General features: G+C 37.8%; 1 protein-coding gene across 4 annotated transcripts; it reads right to left on the reverse strand.

Moving 5' to 3' along the window:
• Window positions 1-2725: 2725 nt before the first annotated feature.
• cuedc2 (CUE domain containing 2) lies at window positions 2726-11574 on the reverse strand. Of its 4 annotated transcripts, none has more exons than XM_053621314.1 (9): window positions 10663-11574; window positions 9868-9946; window positions 9622-9765; window positions 9409-9470; window positions 9140-9249; window positions 7656-7826; window positions 7363-7427; window positions 7005-7065; window positions 2726-6186 (listed from the first exon to the last, which is right to left on the reverse strand). In XM_053621314.1, the coding sequence occupies exons 2-9, from the start codon at window positions 9939-9941 to the stop codon at window positions 6040-6042; spliced, it is 834 nt and encodes a 277-aa protein (XP_053477289.1). In that variant the 5' UTR covers window positions 9942-9946; window positions 10663-11574; the 3' UTR covers window positions 2726-6039. The 4 variants fall into 4 exon arrangements, with proteins under 4 accessions (XP_053477289.1, XP_053477288.1, XP_053477286.1 ...); XM_053621313.1 differs by having other exon boundaries at window positions 9868-9952; XM_053621311.1 differs by having other exon boundaries at window positions 9868-10014; window positions 10663-11573.
• Window positions 11575-22561: the final 10987 nt, after the last annotated feature.

A 22561-nucleotide genomic window follows, 5' to 3' on the forward strand; every position in this document is an offset into this window, starting at 1 on the left:
GACTATGATTTGACTGTAGTCTCATTACTGCTGAGCATTAGGTCATACTTCTTCCTCTACATGCAAATTAATTTCACGGCTACGAGTGCACACATTTAGATGGCACTCAAGGCTTTGTCCCAAACAACACAAGGCACAAGAAATAGTAATGACTCTGATAGTGTAGAGACATGCTATTTATTATTGTAGTATGCAGTTTAGGAAGCAACCCAAAATATTCAACACTTGTGATGAGAAGAAAGTAACTTTTTTGTGCACATCAGTGTTACTGTCACAGTTACTGAGTCCCATATGAAAAGAGCAAAAGCTCTCAGCAATAATTTGCATTTTAGCAGCTGTCAGCCATTTACAGACTGCCTAATCAAGCAGTCGTGCCTGTGCATCGCTGGGCTGCCAACGTGTATCAGTGCCCGTTCTGTGGTGTGATAAACAGTACATGTCCCACAGAATGAACTAGTCACCTATTATTTTCTCATGTAATCCGTGTATTTGTTCTTCGGCCTGTCAAGAACATTTGGCATGAACCAGATTGTGTTGAAAACAACGCTCACTAGAAACTCTCACTTACCTGATATAAATAAGTTTGAAATACAAATATACAGAGAAACTCATCAGTTTCTCCTGTTAGTCATTACCACTTACCATCTGGGAATACATATGTGAGAAAACATATGCCTTTTCTGTTCAGCGAGAAACGAAAAGAAAACAAAAAAATATCAGTCCTGAAGCCTTTTACTCTTCCAGTGTAGCGCTGGAGTTCACGCTTTCACTCCTGTTTGTTTACACCCTCATGCTGTTTGTCTCGGTCTGATTAGCTACGGCTCTTGCCAGTCAGTGTGTAGATGGACTTCTTTTGTGTCTGAAGTTGAGATATATGATATTTGACGTATCTGAGATGGGGTATAATGTACAGACTAAGTTCACGCCAATTCCAACCCTACACTCCTGACAGCTCGGACTGAAAGTAACTATTACAGGGTTGCCAGGGCAACTCATGTCAGGTTATCAAAACAACATAAAAACAAACAAACAAACATGCACTGTAGCTTTCATTTCTATCTGTAATTTGAATCATAAATGCCATTTGGAATTGCTACTATTTCCCATGTACATAAAAGTGAAGATGTAGACATGCCACACAGTGACTTCAGGGCATGGGGTTGTACTGAAAGGTGAAATGTAAGCCAGAATCATCAGTTTGTAAACAAGAAAATCTTGTGTTCTATTCGTTTGTGTCCATTTGTTAGCCAGCTTTCACTTCCTTACATCTTCAAACCTGCTGTTAATTCACTGGTAGCTTCGGGAATGTTTCTAGGTTAGAAATTGCATTAAAATAGTTTTTACTTGGAGTATTCATCAGATTTGCATAATGACTCCTGTTTAGCCTTCGAGTTGTAGGGAATATTAGCAGTGTGTAGGGTACTGTCTTTTTTGGTCCGTCATTTAAACCTACCCCATGGGTTTTAAAGAAATGAAGGTCTTGCACAAAAAATACTGACATATATCAGTTAAAAATAAGGTTAGTATTATTCGGTTGTGGTGGTTTTTATTGAAAATGTTGCTCTATTGTATTAGTCACTGAATAAGATGCTCAACCCTGTTGTGCATGTAGTTCATAAATGAAGTGCTCTTTAGAAGCAAAGGTACAGTGTCTCGTTTACCTAACCTTCCCAGGATGCTTTAATTCACTGTAGAGAAATGTTCTTCTGGAAATAAAGCCTTACCTATTACTTACCTTAAAGTTGTGTGAATACTTAATGAGTTGTATAATATTATTTAATGGTAACAATACTACAGAAGCCCTAAGAGGCCATGCATTATTATCACAACTTAATTTTTCTGCACACTTGACGTAATGTTTTTATTGTTCTGGAGGCAGCAAAAGCTTAGAGCAATCCTGCAGCATCATGGTTGAACAAATTAGTTTTTTAATTTGATCAGGGACTCACTCAAGCTGAAATAACTCTGTCTGTCAGTGATTGACAACTTCCACATTAGTGTCCGAAACTCGAGAATGGGGAAACAGTGGACGATTATTACATTTGCAATAGTGATGGCGAGACGCCAACACGTACGCAACACCAGTCCCGGTCACAAGGCATGAGAAAGCGTGAGAAAACAGCTTTTTGTTATCTCAAGATCACGAGTAACCAACTTTTATGTCGAGATAGTGAGAAAATTAAGGCGAGATGACAAGAAAACAAGAAAGAAAAAAATAATAATGCATGGCCTTTTAGAGCTTCTGTACATTACAGAGGTGGAGTGCATTATGCTATATGGAAAAAGCTCACAGCCTTCTGGGTTCAGTATGTTTCATTGTTGTATAGAGACATAGTGGTACTTTTCCCAGGTGATACGGACATTGGGAAATTAAGACCTGTATCCTAAATGCATATTATCACACTTATAACAAGTCCATTGTGTCCATTCTGAAGCAGAAGTGAGTGGTACTGCCCATATTATGGACAGTTAGGTGATTAACCAATACAAAAACAATGAGAAGATTAAATATAATGTGCAATAGAGCTATAATTGAATATGAATACATTATTCGGAATGAACAGATAGTGTTTGAAACCGATACGAATACAGATATGAATAGGAGGTCCACTATTGCTTAACATAACATCTGGTTCAAACTATTGGAGTGTAATCGGGACATTGTCTGTGGGACGCAACAAAAAAAGGGACTTTTTTTTATTTAGATCTAGGCAAAAGTGATTAGTTAGATATAAAGCTACTAACAAAATCCACTTCCATGGACATGAACATGTGGAGTTCTGCATTTACAGTGTTCATTCAGTCATCCTTAGTTTAAATTCGGCTACTAGTTTGTTTATATTTTCACCTTTCTGCTTTCAGCCACATCCACTTCAGGTTTAAGTGCAAATACAGATAGTGGTGTGGCATTACATTACATTACATTACATTACATTACACTGCTATTGTGCAAGGAATCTGTCTGTCATCTGTGTAATCTGCTGCCTTTCCATGCAGACCAGCCTCTGGATCAGACCGACTAGTATTTACTGATGCTGTAACCATAGACGACAGCAACACAATAAATTCTTTATATGACATACTGTTGTGGGTGTTTTTTTCTATAAAATACCCCTCTGCAATATGCTGCTATAAATCAGTGGTTGCGATCACACTGAACCTAGCAGAAAAAAATGGAAGATTTTGTATTGTCCAATAATAGCGTTCAATTCTTCACTCATTTATTTCTCAAGCATTTGATATTCTTTTAAAAACACTACAGAGTTAAGAGTTTTAACAGGTTAACAACCAGAATACACATTCATAACTCTGTATTCTGCTAATGATAAAATAATAATAAAAAATAAAAAACACACCACCTTTTCAAATGATAGCTCAGCCAACTGTTCCACAACTTGTGCTCATGTTACACGACAGATGTTGACACAAAATAGTGCTGTGAATTTAGAATGATAAAACACATACAGCCAGAAATATACACCTGATGTAAGTTTATATCCATCTTTTTATGTTAATCATACAGCAAAAATCTAAATTTTGATGCGTTTCAACACAGTTTTGTAGTTTATCAGTTAGCAGATGTCACTTCATGAGGAACTGCATAACCTGAGCACAAATGACACCTTACAAATATTCATACACAAGGGTTCCTGTACTACTATGAATAGTGAACATGAGTTACATGAACAGTCATCTTCCATCAGCTAAAACCATGCAGAACTGTACACACCAAAGTACACAACACTTCTAATACAGAACAGCAGAATGAGACTAAAACACATCATAATACTAAAAAAAAAAAAAAAAAAAAAAAAAGTACTGTGGATCCAGTGTAAATCACTCAAAGCTCAAAAGAATTTACACTACAAGTAGTAATGCAATGAAACTGGGAGATGCTTGTATAATTTGTATCTGCATAAAAAAAAACAGTGTAACTCTCCCCCCCCCCGCCCCCCCCATGAGAGCCTTTGGTCATTTAATCTCACTACATCCCAGCTTTAATAATGCCTGAGGCTGAGTAACTGTTGGATTGGTTGTTTTTATAACAGAACAGCCACTTAGCAGCATATATTACTGACTGACACATTTCATTACCCCATGGCAATCAGATTTCAAAATGCATGCCTAACTATCATTATCCTTAAAACACTGCATGTTATGTATGTAATATATATAAACCCTGGATACCCACTAGGGACAGCCAGGGACACCTTGGTGCCTTCTTGAGTGTGCGCCAAGACCTTTCAAAGTCATGTAGTGACGTATGATGCAGTATTTACAATAAATACCACCATGATAAAGCCATCTTTCAATGGAACCTTCTTGCTGAGCTGGCGCTGTTTTCAAATGAGAAGGACCCTTTGGGTTTATCTGGGGTTCATAAAAGCACAGTTACATAATTCTAGTTCATCCCACCTAACTACCAGGGGTGGGAATCTCCCGGATAACATATGCCAACAATGTCATGAACATGAATATCCTTGAGAGTGCTCAGAGATAACCTCGGCACTCAAGCCACTTGTACAAGCTAGAGAATGTGCATGGTGAAGTCCAGGTAGTAATAGCAGCAGCACAGAATTCCTGGAGGCGTCTCTAAATAATGCCCAAAAATAAGGAGACCCTCCTCGTAGAGTGCCATGTCACAGTAGGGGTGGCTGTCCAGCCCTTTTATAGGCGATGTTGATGGAGTTCACCAACCTGTGGGCCAGCCTCTGTTTACACCAGGAGTGTCTTTTGTCTATGGATCAGGTGGACACCGTCTGGTTTTGACAATATTGTAGGGTGTGTACCAGCCATAGCAAGCAGGCTCACCCTGCTACAAGGTCAATCAACCGATTCGAAAATTGGTTTATATGACCTTGGGCAGAAATCCTAGATTCAACCACAAGGTCTCTCCAGAAACATCTGGTCATCAACACATGCAAAATGAGCTTATTGCCAGAGCATGTAATTCTCCAACTCTTTTAAGCTGAAGTGATCACTAGTAAGTCAGCCTCCAGCACAGGATGGACAGTTTCCTCCCCTGATAAGGAACGAAAAGGATGACTGGGCATTGAACTCTAAGGAGTGTGCTGTTAAAAACTCTGAGCCTACCAGTTGTACGGTCTCAGCTCCTGAATCACTGATTTTAGCTGAGCCATGTCTGCTTCAAAGCCATGAATTAATTTAGAGAGCAGTTCAGATTGCTCTCTAGGCTTTTTGTTATGCTTATCAGTCATCACTAGATGTGGGCATTTTGCAGCCAACAAGCTGTATGCGCTACAGAGATTGGGTCAGATGAATCTCTGAACCAGGGTCTAAATCTGCTGGTTTAGAGGGTTCCATCGACATCGAGACTACTGCAGTCAGCACAGAGGATGTCCAGAGTCAGACACTACATCCTTGTGGATTAGTGGCCTGGTAGCTCGCTAGACAGCATGGAACGTGACCTTTTTAAGGTAGTGATCAATGCGGTGAGTGATACAAGGTAGTAATGCTGAGCACTACAGTAGCATTCTATGAATAATATTCATAATATTCATAATATACTATATATATAAAATATACAAGAAGTACACTCAACGAGGTAGAAGAGATTGAGAGGAGGTTATCCTTAGCCTTGGAGAACAAGTCATCTGTAGTTCTGAATGCGGTCAACAAGCTGATAATTGGATAGCTCCATGAACATGAAGAAAAGGGGGAGAATGGCTACCACTATATGACTGTGGAAGGTCTTGTTAACATGGATGCACACACACACAGGTTTCTTTTAACCACCCTTGGCAGTTAGGAGGGGTAACATAGAACCGATGTTGGTACATAAAACACAACTAAACCAAAAAAAACCAAAAAGTAAAAGACTTCCCCAAAACAAATCTTTGTAAAGATTTCATTGTCAGTGCAGTTAGAACGGAATAGAGTCTGAATCATCCATACCCCAAAAAAGCAAGCGACAAAAAAAGTGAAAAATAGGACCTCACATAAAAGCTCATATACAGGCCAAATCACTCCTGTTATAAATAAAACTTAAAAACCAGATGTGTAATTGTACAGACATCATCAATGAAAGCGGTATTTGCGTGCTGGTTTAAGGCTAACGTAAGTCTTTTTCATTTCCTCCGTTTCATCTTTCTTGACCAGATGGTAGCGCTCTCCCTTGGTAGTCACCACTTGATTGCCATGGTAACGCACCAACTTCTTTGGAGCCTATAAGTTAGAAATCAACCTATCAGCCTTGTAGACTTATAAATAACACACCGTTATAGTGCCTACATCTACAGTCCCCTCCAAAACTATTGGAACGGCAAGGCCAATTCATTTGTTTTTGCAGTAGACTGAAGACATCTGGGTTTGGGTCAAAAGTTTACAGGAACATTTTGTCCACCGATTTACAGAGAAATGCATCCAAATGAATCGGAAGGAACTTTATCATGCAGCAAGACAATGATCTAAAACTGCCAACTCAATAAAGGACTTTATCAGTGGGAAAAAGTGGAAGGTTTTAGACTGGCCAAGTCTATCACAAGACCTTAACCCAGTCAAGCAGCAGTTCAACTCATGAAGAGAGAAACCCCAGAAACAAACAACAACTGAAAGATACTGCGGTAAAAGCTCGGAAAAGCGTCACAAAAAGAAGAAACAAGAATTTGGTGATGTCAATGAATTGTAGGCTTGATCAAGTTATTTTAAGTTATTCCAAAAATTAAGTGTTATTTACTTTAATTGACTTCAAGACTATCTTATTATCAGTTATTATACTTTTGCTTGCCTAAAAATTGGGTTGTCTGATACAAAGGGTTCTATATTTCATGTTGTTAATCACATCTATGTTGTTTATCACATACCAGGAGATAAAAGCTGAAATCCTAAACTCTCATCTCATATCCATCTTTTGGTCTCAAACCCAAACATCTTTGGTGTATAGCACAAACAAACAAATTGGCCTTGCCGTTCCAATAATTTCAGAAGGGACTGTATGTGCTATTTTCTTCACAAGCATGTACACAAGAAAACAAAAGACTCACGTCTTTTGGGATGAACGGTCTGTGTATTTTCTTATCTTCCTCACTATCTACCAACATGTACCTGAAAGAAAATGGACAAGGAAACTTATTTGCAGAAGAAGAAGCTTTCAACAGTATTGGACACAATACAATATAACAATTTAAAATAACTATACAAGTCAATAAAACAAGGCAGTCTAAAGTGACTGGTTTAGTGTGCAATAGAATAGGAGGACATCAATTATTAAGACACTGAATATAAAAACACTTTACAATCTAAAAATCTAAACATAAAAAGTATAAAAGATACATCTTCATTCCTTCATCTCTCTAATTGAAACAGAAAATTAACTATTACAGTAGTTCAGAGAAGACTCACTTTTCTAAAATATTTGCTTTGAGCTTCTCATCAGCTTGTGCAGAAACTGTCTTCCCTTGGCTTCCCTAGAAATAAAGAAACAAATGCAACATATACAACATAAAGCTTGCTTCCAGACAAACGTTCAGTCAATACATATGACTGAATGGCATAATACATCAAATAAAATGATTAATCCTGAGGCACAGCTGGCACGACATATTTGGGCCACTGTTCTGTTTTTTTTTTGTTTTTTATTTAGTAGTTCAGGGCTCCAGAGACAAATGAAGCTTCACCATGGTTGGTTTACTCACACTGAGGGGAGGGGTGGGACTGAGCTGCACATCTCCCTCAATAATGAGTCGAACAGCTTCCTCCATGTCTCCTTTAGCAATAGATAACGCACTTCTGGCCTCGGTCACGCTACACTTAGGAAACATCTCCAGAAGGTGCTGTTCCTGTTCATCCCACTCTGTAATGCTCACCTAAAACACACACACACACACACACACACACACACTTACTTAACCATTAATATGATTAGAAGTAATTTTTATATAGAGTTGCAATGTACATTAGATAAATATGATAATTAAACAGTCCCTTCAGGAATTCGTAATTTTGCGATAGCAGTAATTAACACAAAATCAAGCAAATTCTGCAATATTTGGAGGAACTTGCAAGTTCTTAAAATTAACATAGATTTTCAGCAGATTTGGGCCAAGACACATCACGCGACGCCATTACAACATGCACTCAGCAAAAGCAGTCTTCAAATCACGTGCGTCAAACATGAGTACAGCTCAAAGGTCTCACTTACCAACAAACAAGAAGACAAAACAATTCAGTGCAATTGCAATTTCACCAAATCAAGCAGTGTACAGCAAAAAAGCACAAAAATCCTCAGCAAGTTGCATCGCAAATTTTGAAAAAAGCCTGAGAAAAATCAAGCATTTTTGGCCGCAACAATCACAAAAAAAAAAGATCCAGTACGGACTGATTGATTTAAAAACAGTAAAATAATTAAAACTATTGTCACTTGTACTAATAATATGAACCACTTCCACTGCTAACTTCCTTAACACAATCATTTTCCTCACAGCACTATATTTCACTATATCCAAGTTGCTTCATACTACCCCTGGCAAAAATTATGAAATCACCACACCCCCACAGTGCTTACAGACCTTAACCTTGGACTTTCTGAAAGGAAACATGGCCCCAACAAGAGAATGGTCAATTGAAACAATGGAAAGGATTATAAAACTCCTTCAGGCAGGAAATCCAACATGAAGTGTGGCAAAAGATGTTGGTTGTTTCCAGTCAGCCGTGCCTAAATCTGGTGCTAAAAGTATAAACAAAATGTATAAGGAAGACGGCAAGCGTCATGATAGAAAACTCCAAGCAATATGCCTTGAGAATTGAAAATGCACAACAGAAGAAATGAAAAACAAATGGTCAGAAACAGGAGTCAATGTTTGTGACAGAACTCTAAGAAATCGGCTGAATGAAATGGGATTTACGTATAGAAAAGCCAAACGAAAACCAGCACTGACACCTAAACAGAAGGGAACAAGGTTACAATGGGCTAAAGAGAAGCAACCATGGAATGTGGTTCTAAGATACGAGAATGAGAATCTCGGATGGACGGACAGACAGCTGACCCAAAAAGCATAATGTCTCCCACACTCGGCGGTAGAGGCACAGAAAAGGCGAAATCAAGTGAAAACCTCCAACAACCGGAGAAACTGTAAAGCTTTGTAGACGGCGATCTGAAAACTCAGATGCAAGTTAATACCTTGGCTGTGGCTCCCTCTACATGTGAGGAGTTGCTGTGGGTCTTTTGCATGGGAACTCTTTGCTCTAGTGCAGGAGTCAAGGAACAATTCCCCTCTTCTGTCTTCAACTCTGAAACAGGCAGTATTCACAGACAGTATAAACTCACACAGGTTATTATCTCAAAACCGCTCTTTGAACTGAACATGCAAAATGTATGAAGTTCTGTAATCATGCTGAATTCTCTCATGCTCAAGATCAAGCCGAAACAACAGCGCTTAAATAAATTACCTTCATTCCTTGCTGAGGCTAATTTCGAGGCCAAGCTAAACATCATTTCACAGACCTGAACACTGAGGGAAGGAAAAGTTTATTGCAAAGTTGAATACATTTCCACATCTTGCTAATCGTTCATATAGTTTGCAAATGTAGCACATTGAGTCATAACATGGTTGTAATTAGAAGTACAACAACAACCACGACGACGACGATGATGATGATTACCAATCGATGTTGGAAAATCCTGGAATGTAAGCTTCAAGCATCTCAACAAACACCTCAACGTCAAAGTTTTCTTCAGCGCTTGCTTGGGAGCCCAAATCTTCCAGCACACCAGTGATGTAGGAAAGCAGCACATCATCCAGGGTGCTGAGAAAGAAAGCAGGAGAAACGTTAACACTAATGCCCTGTATGCTGCATCTGTTACCGTGTTTAAGATTTAATTAGAGGGGTAAAAGTTTGCCAACTTACCTCAGATCTGCATGCGTTATGTGCGATCGGACGAAATCATACAGTGCATCATGGATAATCTTCTGGAGCTCCATCCTACCTGTTACTGATCAACATGCAGTCAAATACAGAGCACAGACAAGCTTCTGCTCAAACAACCAGGTATTTCTAAAAATAAAAAAAAAGACAAGTTACATCACAGAATAATGGTTATATTTGTCAACAAGTACACAGTCATTTGCCAACCTATGGGTTTGTTTATTTTTATTTTCTCAGTTCAAGATATGTTCAAAATACTAAAAAGGCGACTGCTCCATTCTTAGTGAAGACAAGAAGAATGGTTGCTAGCTGGCTTGATCGCCTTCACTAGCTTCTCCGTTTACTTAACATTGTACATATACATGTGAACATATTTGAAAATACGGATTATGTTTATGTGTTTATGTCTCCAGCTCAGATACAGGCCTACACTGCGGGGAAATGTCCATCATCAGCTGTACTTTGCCGTTTGTTTTCAAAACAACCCCCCCCCCGGCTCACAGTCTAGCTAGGATGCTAGCTAACTGCTTAAGAGTGGAAACAGCGCCTGGTCATTTCTGCAGTATAATCAAGTATCTATTTCCGGTGCACACAACTACCTGACAGTATATAGGTTTAAAGGTTAAATAAACACTGAATTGATCTGCTGTAAGTTGAACTATCGAGCTAACAGCTAAACGAGCTCGCGTTAGCTAGTCACCCTCAGCTTCAGAAACTGGCTAACAGAAGCAAACAAATAAACACATCTGATCTCTTAACCGAGTCTGCTAGACTTACAAAACCAGCGCAGGATGGCTGTAGATATAAATCCGTTTTTTTCTGAACCAGCAGGTTATTATATGCTGCAAGTGGAGAAATTTCTTAACCCTGCGCGCCGTGGATTGTTTCAAAATGTATGACGTCATTTCCTGTTCAATGTAAACACGCACTCGTGCTGCAAGCGAGCTGTTAAATTGATAGATTTTCTGCGATTAAGAAATAACAACTGCGGTTGTTTCATTTTGTTTTGTTCATTTTGGTGATGCTTCACTTGTTAGGAATGAGTTCACAATGTCGAGGGGCAAACTAATAAACGTTAAAAATGAGCATGGTAAGTGTGAACAACTGTGTTAACAAACTAGTTGACAAACTAGTGTTAACAACTAGTTGACAAACTAGTTAACCCTCCTATTATGTTGGGAAGAAAAAAAGTTACATCAGTTATGTTATGGGCCAAGATGACTTCCACAGTTTAAATGCACTCAAAAACAGCAAAGAACAGCTTAAAACAGTAAACCTTTATTATGGCTTGTCCAAAACAAGCCATAAGAAGAAATAGTTGCATATAAATTCATAACCCTAAATGAGGAAAAGAACATTTCAAAGAAAAGGAGAGATTAACCACTATTTCAGACATCTCAAATGTGGAAACTGGTCAAATTGACCCATAACATAATAGGAGGGTTAAATATAGGGATGCACCGAAATGACAATTCTTGGCCGAAGTCGAAACCGAATATAATGAAAAACTTGGCTGAAGGCCGAACACCGAACACGTTTTTTCGCGTTTTTTCCATTTATTTTGCCATTTTTTTCACCATTGCATAAATTAAATAGTCAAAATGTGCTTTTTACTATTTTGTCTTGCTTTTCAAAGAAAAAAAATCAATTACAAAAACTATAATTTCAAAATATTTATTTAACACTGAACATTTTTTTCTTCATTCCAGCAGGCATAGGCTACCAACAAGGCACAATATAACTTTAAATAAATAAATGAGTAAAATAAAAATATTTTCATGTGGACATCTTTGAGCCCCCCTTGAATAGCCTATGTTAGGCCTATAACTGACTGCTGAAAGAATGTAACACTCTGTAGTCTACAACTAAAAAGTGCATTAAAAAGTGCATTGACAAGAGTGCGATAAATGGTTCTATTCGGTTCTATACGGCTGATTATATTGGGGATATATACTGCTCACGTCCCTGTACACCTCGCGGAGTATTAGAGTAGATATAGTATAGTTAGATACGTTGTTAATGTTATGTTCCTTGATAGATTTTGTCAGTTTAAACTGTAGATTAGTTCTTTAAGTCCCCGCTGGTTTTTCCGTGCCCAGTGTATAGTACTAGTTCATGTTTCTTGTTTTGTGTTTTGACCCTGTTTTCTGTGACCACGACTTTGATTCCTGCTTTGCCCCGTTCATGCCTGTTTGCCGATCTCCTGTCTTGACTAAGTTTTTTGGATTACAATGTGGATTTGTCTGCCTTCCCTTAAATAAATACATCTTTACCTGCTTCCTTACTCTACTCCCTTACGTCTCGCGACGTGACAGAAACATGCTCCAGAACAGAAACAAAACAAATGCACGTGTCCACAGTAAACATCCGAAGAGCATGTAGCTCGTGCATGCGCGCGCCCCCTCATCGAGGTCGTGACATTCGTGCGTCTCACTCTGGTTTCTAGGCTATTTGGGCGCGTCATCAAACACGTCATTGTTCGTTCAAATTTATTCGGCCGAACTCCGAAAATGCTTTTTTTGTTGTTGCTATTTTCGGCCGAATAATTTCGGTTGCTGAACATTCGGTGCATCCCTTGTTATATAATTAACTGTAATCTCCAGAGGGCCATGGCCACTGATTTGACAGAGTTTTTAAATGGCTTCTGGATGAAAAATCTAGTTTTTCAGCTGCTAAAACACAGGGCAAGCTGCTCAAACGTGTAGACTTTCTTTACCAGCTGGTAGAAAGAAAATGGAGTTATTGCTACTAGAACAACAAAAGGAAATAACAATGAGGCAGTTAGAAAACATCCAATCGTGTCCAATCTTTTTCACGAAGGGCCGGTGTGGGTGCAGGTTTTCACTTCAGCCAAGCAGGAGCCACGCCTGATTCTACCTGTTTAATCTGTTTATTTTGGCTTTCAGAAGACTCAGGTTGGGGTTCTACTTGGCTGGAATGATTGGACACCCCTGGTCTAACATTTATTGACCAGCTTAGTCAAGTAATAAGGAAACTGGACAATAATTTGTCAACAGGCAAAATTGGTCTACCAGTTTGACCATAGTTTTTCAGCAGGGCTGGCAAGCGCAAAGTCATGCTAACCATACTTGTAGAAAATTGTTAGAAATTGTAACAAAATTGGCCTAAAGTCATTATAATGCTCAGAAAGCCAGTGTTCACCCATCTCAATAATGTTATGCAAGTTTTATTTTAAAACATTTTAAATGCCAATGGAAATGGCCACAATTCTTCTCAACTCATGTCTGCCCCATATTCCCATTCAAATATTCATTATGGTGTAGTAGTCCTGCAAGCTAATTAGTTTCAGTATCACTTACAAGCTGGGCAAAATATCTGTGCCACACCGACTGAAGTAATGTGTTTGGTTTCATTATTTTTACATGTGAAGCTAGAATCATATCCTTGGTTTATTGTGTGCGTTGATCTTAAGGAGTTTTTTTGTGTGCCAATTTATCTGTGTGGATCTATTTTGAAACCTTGTCACTGGAATGTTTTCAGTGATGAATTTAATGAATGGTGCATAAAAAATAGAATATCTGTGCATATGAATCGCTTTGTAAACTCTGGCTTGCTTCTGACTAGTTAACTTTACCTCATCTTAAGCACTGAACTGTTATAAGATATAGTCATTCTCAGTTACACTGTGTCAAATTGGCAGTAGCGAAGGGTGAACTGAGCTGCCATGCTCTCAGCTGGGTCAGTTGCAGTACTAGTCCACATACTGGCATTATAGATGTGTAGTTCTACATAATTAACGCGGCTTCAGTTGTATGTGTCTGGGTCTGTGTATGCATGCATGTTTCTATTCTCAGCTCCTCTAGATTCATGTCTTGTTGGCTGCAGAGTTCCATTAGAGCTTCATCCAGAGCAGGAAACATGGTACATGTAGCTGATAATGAGTCGTGCAGAAGACGTTGTGACTTGGCTGGACTCTGATTAAACCCTATTGGGTCACAAGCACGTAGACTTGCCTTACAACATTGGTGAAACCTAGTCTCACACTCTGAAGATAACAAATTGAACAATGTGAGAATAAGTCAGAATAATTAATTACACCCTTTTTCATTAATTGTCCAAATGTAAATTATATTAATATTTAATAGCTTTATTTGGAAATGAATTGGGCTATAAAGCAGGCACACAGGAAAATGCTGATACTCATCATTTTTATAGTTCAGACACACAGAATAAGACATTTTTACTGAGTTACATTGTACATTATACCCAAAAGCCTGTATTAGACATTTCAAAGATTTATTTATTTAATTAATTTTCTTTTTAAAAATTAACGAAATCACATTTTATTAAAGCATATTTTATTTTATGTTATACCGCTATACTTAAGGTTATACTAGAAAATGATAGCACTTTGACACTAGATGGCTGCATTGAGTCACACTTCTCTCGAGTGCTGCACCGAAACTACTGAGGCCTGCAATGCTTAAAATCTGTCTTTTGTAGTGAATATTTATAATATTTACAAATGTGTAGTGATTTTTGTAAATACAAACTAAGCTTAATAACTCCGGGTACAAATACATAATTTGCTTGGATAATTTATATCTGCAAATGTTTCCCTATATATATATATATATATATATATATATATATATATATATATATATATATAAAACAAACCAATATAATTTGATTCCTGAAAGATTTTTCATGAAACAATTTTCTTTATATATATGTATATGTGTGTGTCTGTGTGTGTATATATGAATATATATATATATATATATATATATATATATATATATATATATATATATATATATTAGTTAAGTTTAGTGTCTTCTTATTTTTGCAAACCTTTTTTTCAACATTATAGATTATAATATATTGTGCTAGTTTTTATCTTTTGGAGGAACAGTTGTATAGTTGAGCCACTTGACATTAACTCGTTTTTCCACTTGATGGCATGATGTACCCCATCTGCCAGTGTGCCAAAGCGCAAGATCATGAGGTGGGCCACAGAGACGCCCACACCGAACCTGTGGGGACCAACGTCCCATCAAGCACATCACATTATTGCAAAGTGCTTTGCTGAGTATAAAACACATTGATAATTTGCTCTGCAGAAAGTTTATACATGTTGTACGCTTTATATAACTGCACAGATGCTTTATGAAATCTTCTCTTTCCGTTGTTGCCAAGCACAGTGGAAAATGACAGCTATAATAAGAAATACATGTGTACGTTCAGTATTAGTTTTTAAAGCCAGGCCTGATTTACTGAAGAATTTAATATTGAGTAGCGAGTAAGAGCTTGGATAAAGCCGTCATCATGCACCAGTCACTCTTCGTGATAGTGATATGAATAACAAGTTTTTGTAATTTTAATATAATGTCAATTCAGAATAAATATTAATAATAGCCTGTGTAATATTCAAAGAAAATACAATTACAGTTAAAGAACCAACCAGTCAGTTATTTACATCTACTCTGTTTTTTTTTTTTGTAGACTCGTTTATTTACACTATATAATAATTGCGTAATTTATTTGAAACATTTTTTCTAAAATGAAAACTGTATTCCATATTTTATTTGTAGCGAGAGGTACACTCAAGCATGATGTTATCACAGTGGCTGGTCAGGATCCGCAATGTGTATATTGTGCTTTGTGCAAAAGATTTCCATCTTATTAGAGCGAAAGGTAGAGAACCTCAGTTTGATTCGCAATTTCCTCTCCTTCATTAGGTTAACCAATTACAGTGCAAATAATTTACTGCCAAATTAATTACCTTTGCCCAACTTTAAACACCAATATCCAGACCGGTCTTTCGGAACACTTCTAATTATTGTATTAATAGACGATTTGCAGTTCAGGCACAATAATTTGACATTTAAATAATATTCTGTTTTTATGAATGTATATGTACGGCATACATTTCTCCCAGTTCTGGATTTGATTGAAAATAAATAAACTCATGTGAAGAATAGTGTAGACATAAACATGTTTAAACACCCAACACATTTAATATCTATTTATTGATGATGATGATGATGATGATGATGATTATTATTATTATTATTATTATTATGTGAAAACTTTGACGCCTGTTTTAAATACAAAAATATGCAGCCTGTATTTAAAGGGGGGGGGGGGACATCTTTATTTAGCTTTGAATATTAGGATCTTGGAACAATTTTTGAACTTGTTCAGCAAATTAATTTTTTTTACACACCCAAACCTGTCCTTTTTTGTATTTTCATTTTCATCAAGTTTACAAACCTCACAGCTCCTAAAGTATTCATTTTACATTTTGTTTCATTATCTTTCACATTCAATCTAATTTTCTTCCCTATAAGCAGTTTCATTTGCAAGTATATTCTTGTGTTGTAGGTTATCACAATTTGTATTTACTACATTTATAGGTTTAAGAAAGTAACAGCTGTGCAGATTATCAAAAAAAAGAAGCAGTATTTTGCTAGAAGCCTATTTGCTTCCTGAGGAAACTTTTTCTGCTTTTGTGGCCAGCATGTCAAAGCTTGGGGGTCTGGAGCTGTATCAAGGCATCAGAGCTGGCTTATCCGGCCTCCTGCGAGGCCATGCTTGCCTTCCCGTCTGGCTCCTGCTTAGATCCTGTCTGAAGGAAATGGGCACCAGACTGGCCACAATGAACAGGAGGCAAAATGCCGTCTTGTGAAGTGGACATGCCTTAGATGACAAGCATGCCATCTCTGTGCACTACTGAAAATTACATTTACTGCAAATCCTGTTCTGGGATTAATTTTAAGTGATAATTATGGCTTAAAGAAATATAAAGCATACTTATTTCTGTATTGGTAGTTTTCTATGCACCATCGATGGTAGATTTTTCAGCACACGGATAACAAATGAGGGATATTTTGTTGGTGTTGAAACAGTCTTAATATTTGCTTGTTATTATTATTAATGTATAATTATTCTTGTTGTATTAGAAGCAACATCAGGCATCACTTAGCAGCTAAAGTGTGTGCATACTTTAACACATCAAAAAAAGAGAATGATTCATTTTCACTTTTAGTTTCAGAAACATTTCAAAGGTCTACTTTAGCTTTACATGCAGTAGGTAATGTTTGTGTGAAAACACTGCAAAGAGTAGCGTTAAATTCAACCTGTTCCGGGTCTTGAGTGAATTCTTTGGGTCTTTGGGTTATGATCCAGCAGCAAATGGGTTAAACTGTGTCCTACATCTATCTTCTGGATCACCCACATATTAATATTGATCTGCTAAAACTGAACAAGTGTGTTATCACTTCCAGTGGGAAAAGTTCGCTCGCCATGATAGAGTAAGGGCACTAGATTTGTGACAAATGGCCTTGCCGAAGTCTTTTGTCTTCCTGTCAATAGTCTGGCTTTCGTCCAGATTGTGGATCGATAAAAGCTTATCTTTTTTGTAATAAGCTGCAACATCCTTGTTTTTTTTTTGTTTTGTGTTAAAGGATATTTCATTCTCCTGAACTATATAAATGGATGTGTATATATTTCAACATTCTGAGTAGTTTGTTGTAATTTTGCACATGGCAGGAATATTTTGTGGAAGCAGTAGTCAGTGTGGGAGGTGGCATGTTTACCAGTGAATATACATTTTCAGGACGGTTTCCAAAGCTTTGGGTGTCTCTCATGTGTGAGACTGCTCAGTGGAGAGTAGACTCCCCTCGGTAGAAACATCTGTTGTAGAAAGGCCTGTCACTTTCCCTTTGGTAAGCTCTGTTTCTTTCTCAGACTTTGACTGTCATCAGGTTTGATCATTTATGTGGCTGAGAGTATAATGTAGAAAAAACAGCCATGGTTCATTTAGTTCAGGAACTGTGTGTTTTGTATCAGATGGGTTTTTTCTTCTTCTTCTTCTTTTGTTTAAAAAAAAAAAGTTACTAGCATTGATTAATTAAATTGGCATAATACACTACATGATGATTTTACATCCAAAATTAGGAAGCCATCAGCTGACTATTATGTTTATTTTAAATCTCTTCAAATCTGGGATTGCTTTTTGAACTTTCTGTAAAACAGTAAGTTAAACAGTCTTGGTCATTATTTTCAGGAAAGTAGTAACTTTGTTCAGTCAGATTCAGTGTCACCTTCCATCTTCAACTGGGATGGGAAGCTTAAGAATCTGAAGGTGTGGTGCATCTCAAGAAACACAGGAAATGTTTTCACACCCGCACCACAACAGTGCCACAAGGCTGCTCACCTCTCAGTGTCTTCAGGTCAGCTGCCATTTATCTTGTGTCATAGGGCACCTTGAAGTGATTCCTCATCTGAGCCCAACATTAGTGTCCTGTCAAAACACTGGGCCAGGCTGATGTCAATGCCGCTGCTGGGAATCCAGAAATAAGGGCAAATTGCACCGTCTGCGCAAAGAGCTCCACCTTCTGCACATATTGTACTGAGACGTGGCATTGTTATACACTTTGGCTTTGGGGCAGTTAGGGTCTAATAGCTGAGCTTTTTTAAAAAAAAAAAAAATTAGGGCTTCCTAAATAATTTTTTCTTTTATATTTATTATAACTTGTATTATAACTTGTGAATTAAGTCTACCCCAAATATAAATTTTCAGTTTTTTATGCACTTTACCCCCCTTTTTGTTAAGTACAAAATCCTATTAGATGCTATGATGTTGGAAAATGTTTTTGTTTTCAAACATTTTTATATTTTCTTAATTTTTTTATATAAAACATTAAAATTTTTAATAGATTTTAACAACTTTTAAATTAAACACATTTTTAATAAAAACATTTCACAGTCTTTTCTATAGAAAAAATAATACTGAATTGGTTCATTTATTTGCAGATCATATTGCTGTTAGTTTATTATTATCGTTGTTATTATTATTATTAGTTCATGCTTGCATTTGTAATCTGTCATAACAATGGAACACTTATTTCCAGTAACATGCAGACATAGTTGTATTCATGCAGACAGAGCACAAGCAGTTGTTTGCAGTGGCATTACATTGACGAGTGAATTCTGCAGCTGTAGTCTTGCCTATGAAAATGGAAATTATTCTTGGCTGAAGACATGCATGGCTTATAGGAGTAAAGGCCCCATCCCACTCTTGCCTGTCACCATTTTGCTCATCTTGTACACCGAGTGGAATTCCAGCCGTAGTCTCTGCACCGGCACTGTGCCGTGTGTGTTTTGTTCTGTGACTGTATTCTATTCTTCTAACTTTGTTCCATTGACTGAGCTGCCCCGAGTGAGGTACGAGGCGCTGCTTTTCTGTGCCAAAGGTACACTAGCATTACTGTCTGAGGAAAATAAAGCTTGCCGTTTCGCTTTGCTGCCACCAGATGCAATTCCACAGCATGAAAAAGTGGCAGCATTCTTTGTAGTAAGTTTGAAATTCTAAGCATTGCAGTTTTTTAACACAATACATACAAATTACACTACCTCTTTATATGTCTTTACTATATGTGTGTGTGTGTGTATGTATATATATATATATATATATATATATATATATATATATATATATATATATATATATATATATATAATGTATGTATAATATATATTATTGTATCTTCTTACATTTATTTCTCCCCTTTATATTTTTTTTTTACTTCAGCCCATATTAGCTGATTAACGATTTCCTCTTTTCCACTTTTTAATTAATGCTTGGTCTGTTTTTTTTTGTGTGTGTGTTTTTAACAGAATTGATCGGAATTTTTAAATTTTAAACATATATCTTTTTTCAGGTTATTGTGTCCCTTCATCTGAGCTGAAAAGAAAAACTCCAAGACTCCAAGATCTCCAAAACCCCCCAAAACTCTGTTCTGTTGTAGCGTCTATGAGGACACACTATTGTGGCAAATTGACACTTAATAAAATACCTCACTACAAGTTCCTGTCCCTTATCTTCTACAGACAATCCCTAGACACACAGCTGTTTCCCCTGTGGCCAATTATCAGATCACCTTTCTAGGCTCCCAGCCCATACGATTACACACCTGTGCCATAAAACTCTGACATGTTGTCTTTCCTCGCTCAACGAAACACTAGTTGCTTTCAAGCTTTGAATAAAAAATGTTCATTTTTCACCAGGTCTCACCTATAACTTGAATATTTTAGTTACCTTTCTTATATCCTTAACATAAAGTTTGGACATTTGTGAATGAATCTTTGAATGAACAGTTCAGGGATTGAATCAGGGATTACATTTAAATAGTATTATAGTGGATAGTATTTTTTTTCTCCACTGAATTAATTATTAAAACAGGCTATATTCCTTTATAAAATGTCTTTATGTGAAACATTTTATATTATCTTCTAGGGAGCGATCGTTGTAGAATTATTAATGTTGGAGCACAGTCTTAGGGGGGAAAATATATGAGAGGCTTTTTCGAGCTGCACATTTAACAGTCATGTCATTTTCATATTGATTAATTATCTTGCACTCTGATGTTCCAGCAATGAACTGGCCTCTTTATCTCTGTGATATATTTTATCTCCTTCCACCATTCATATATTGTATGCGAGGACCTCAGGATTCATTTTTTGGCCACCAGAGAAGCATAACTAATGGCAACATTAGAGTGGCTTTGTGAACGAGGAGACCGGATGCGAGTTAACCAAGCAAGAAATAATCTAGGATTTTATATTCTGCATGAACGAGCATAGGATATGCCAGGAATAAATTTATCCTCCAAAATAATTTGGGAGTGCGTTTTTTCAACGGGAGGGTTTTTGGAGTAGGATTGCCGATGCTGATATGGAAGGAGGGAATCGTATACGCCTGTGTGGCATGCTAAGCCAATAATTGCTGTCAGTTTAATGTTCTGCCGAGGTCAAATGATCTAGTTTGCCTGACCATGGGTCTAGATAGCCTTCTTTCAGGATTTTAGGTATCTTTGTGTGTATTGAGGGCCTGGCCTGTTCATTCCCCTTGTGCCCAGACAAGGATTTTTCTAAACGACGTTGCCACACAAGCTGTCTTCAGAATCCCCGTTAATTAAAGTGACATTCGAAGCTCTTTTTGGACACTAATAAACCTGGAAACCCATTAAGATCTTCCTAATTACTCCATGTGGGAGAAAGGCGAAACACATGGACAGTCAGCACTAGGGTAAGCCTGCTGGCATTTGGCCCCAGAAGCTTAGCGGCGCACAAAAGAAAACGTCCCCTTGGTTGGCCATTCCCCCAGCTGAGCTCTGCTCCCCCCCGTGTTTTTGCTTGCTATGAATGGAGCTATATGACATGTCAGCCTGAGAGTGTCCATTCATGGAGTGGAGGGAATGTGTGAATGAAGTCTCTTAATTAGAGAGACCTCTCCAAGTTGCCTGACTCATCATTAAAGTGGCTTTATGCAGGCCCTCTGTTTTGATTTGAGGAGGGCACAGAGCATCTCTTTATGTGAGGTCAACATGACAGCTACCACACAGGCCTCACACATGTTCGGACAGAATTAGGGGAAAATATATAACTTGCTCATGTATAACATGTTTGTCATTGTTTTTGTATTCTATTTATAGTGTGCTGTTTATATATAACGTTTATCATGTGTAAAGGCTTCTGTCTAAGGCTCCGAGATTTTTCCTATTACTGTCTGTGTCACATGATGGACAAGTGGAGTATTTGCTGGCATAGCAGTTACTTGATTATTTTAGTCGTGCCATCAATTTGAACATTCAATTTACTTCCAATTTCAGAACCGAGTGGTGACATTCATAGATTCACACTGGCTCTGCATGCGTTATCTAGCTAGTGATCACTCGTGTTATTCTCATCAAACTTTCAATTACGGTTTATTGGGTTGTAAGTGTGTATACGCAAGCAAAAATGATGAGGAGGAGATACATGTAGTGTACATTTTGGTTAAGAATCACGACATAACTTGATTAATGCGTGTCCTGTGCAATTTTGCTGCTGCGTAGCCTGGTAAAGATAATGAAACCTCGGTGTATCTTTATGTGGTGTTCAAGTCTAAACACAGGCAAACAGGCTGATGTATGTTTAGTACTTGTCCTAGTCGGCAGATTAATGACATTAACGAAGTTTCCATTAGGCCAACGATGGGGGGAGACAAGGGCGTCCATGCAGAAAGCCACATGACTGAAACACTGATAAGAGAAAATGAAACACATCTCCGTGGGCCAAGAGGGGCCAGGAAATGCCACTCCAAATTAGCCGGCGGCCCAGTTTGTTGTTACTTCATTAGCCCAACAGCCTTGGGAAAAATAAAGAGGGAGGTTGCGACCTCTCTGTGTCCAAATTGGAGGCCCAAAGAAGACTCTCCAAAGTTTGCATTCTCTCTCTCTCTCTCTCTCTCTCTCTCTCTCTCTCTCTCTCTCATGCTCTCTCTCTCTCTCTCTCTCACACACACACACGTACGTGCCCTCACTCCTTTCCTCTCCTCATTTTTTTCCACATTTCTTTTCCTGGTACAGACAACTGCCATATAGGAATGGTCCTGGCACCAAACCAGGAAAGACCTTAGAAGGTATTTAGCTCTTTAACGAAATACTTCTAACGGCATATGCAGTAGTTTGCAAACCGCCTCGAACTAAGCTGAACCAGAAAATCGAACACTTGTAACTTACGCTGCTGAGCTGCTTTACTTCAGGTTAGTATGCAGAGGCTATTTTTAAGCTTGGTTTCCACACAGGACCCTGAGCTCTTGATGTTGTTCTAAAAGAACCAAAGAGGAAAAACTCTCTGTGCGGTAGCTAAAACCCGAACAACC

The sequence above is a fragment of the Ictalurus furcatus genome, chromosome 3 (assembly GCF_023375685.1).
Source record: "Ictalurus furcatus strain D&B chromosome 3, Billie_1.0, whole genome shotgun sequence".
NCBI classification, from domain to species: Eukaryota; Metazoa; Chordata; class Actinopteri; order Siluriformes; family Ictaluridae; genus Ictalurus; species Ictalurus furcatus.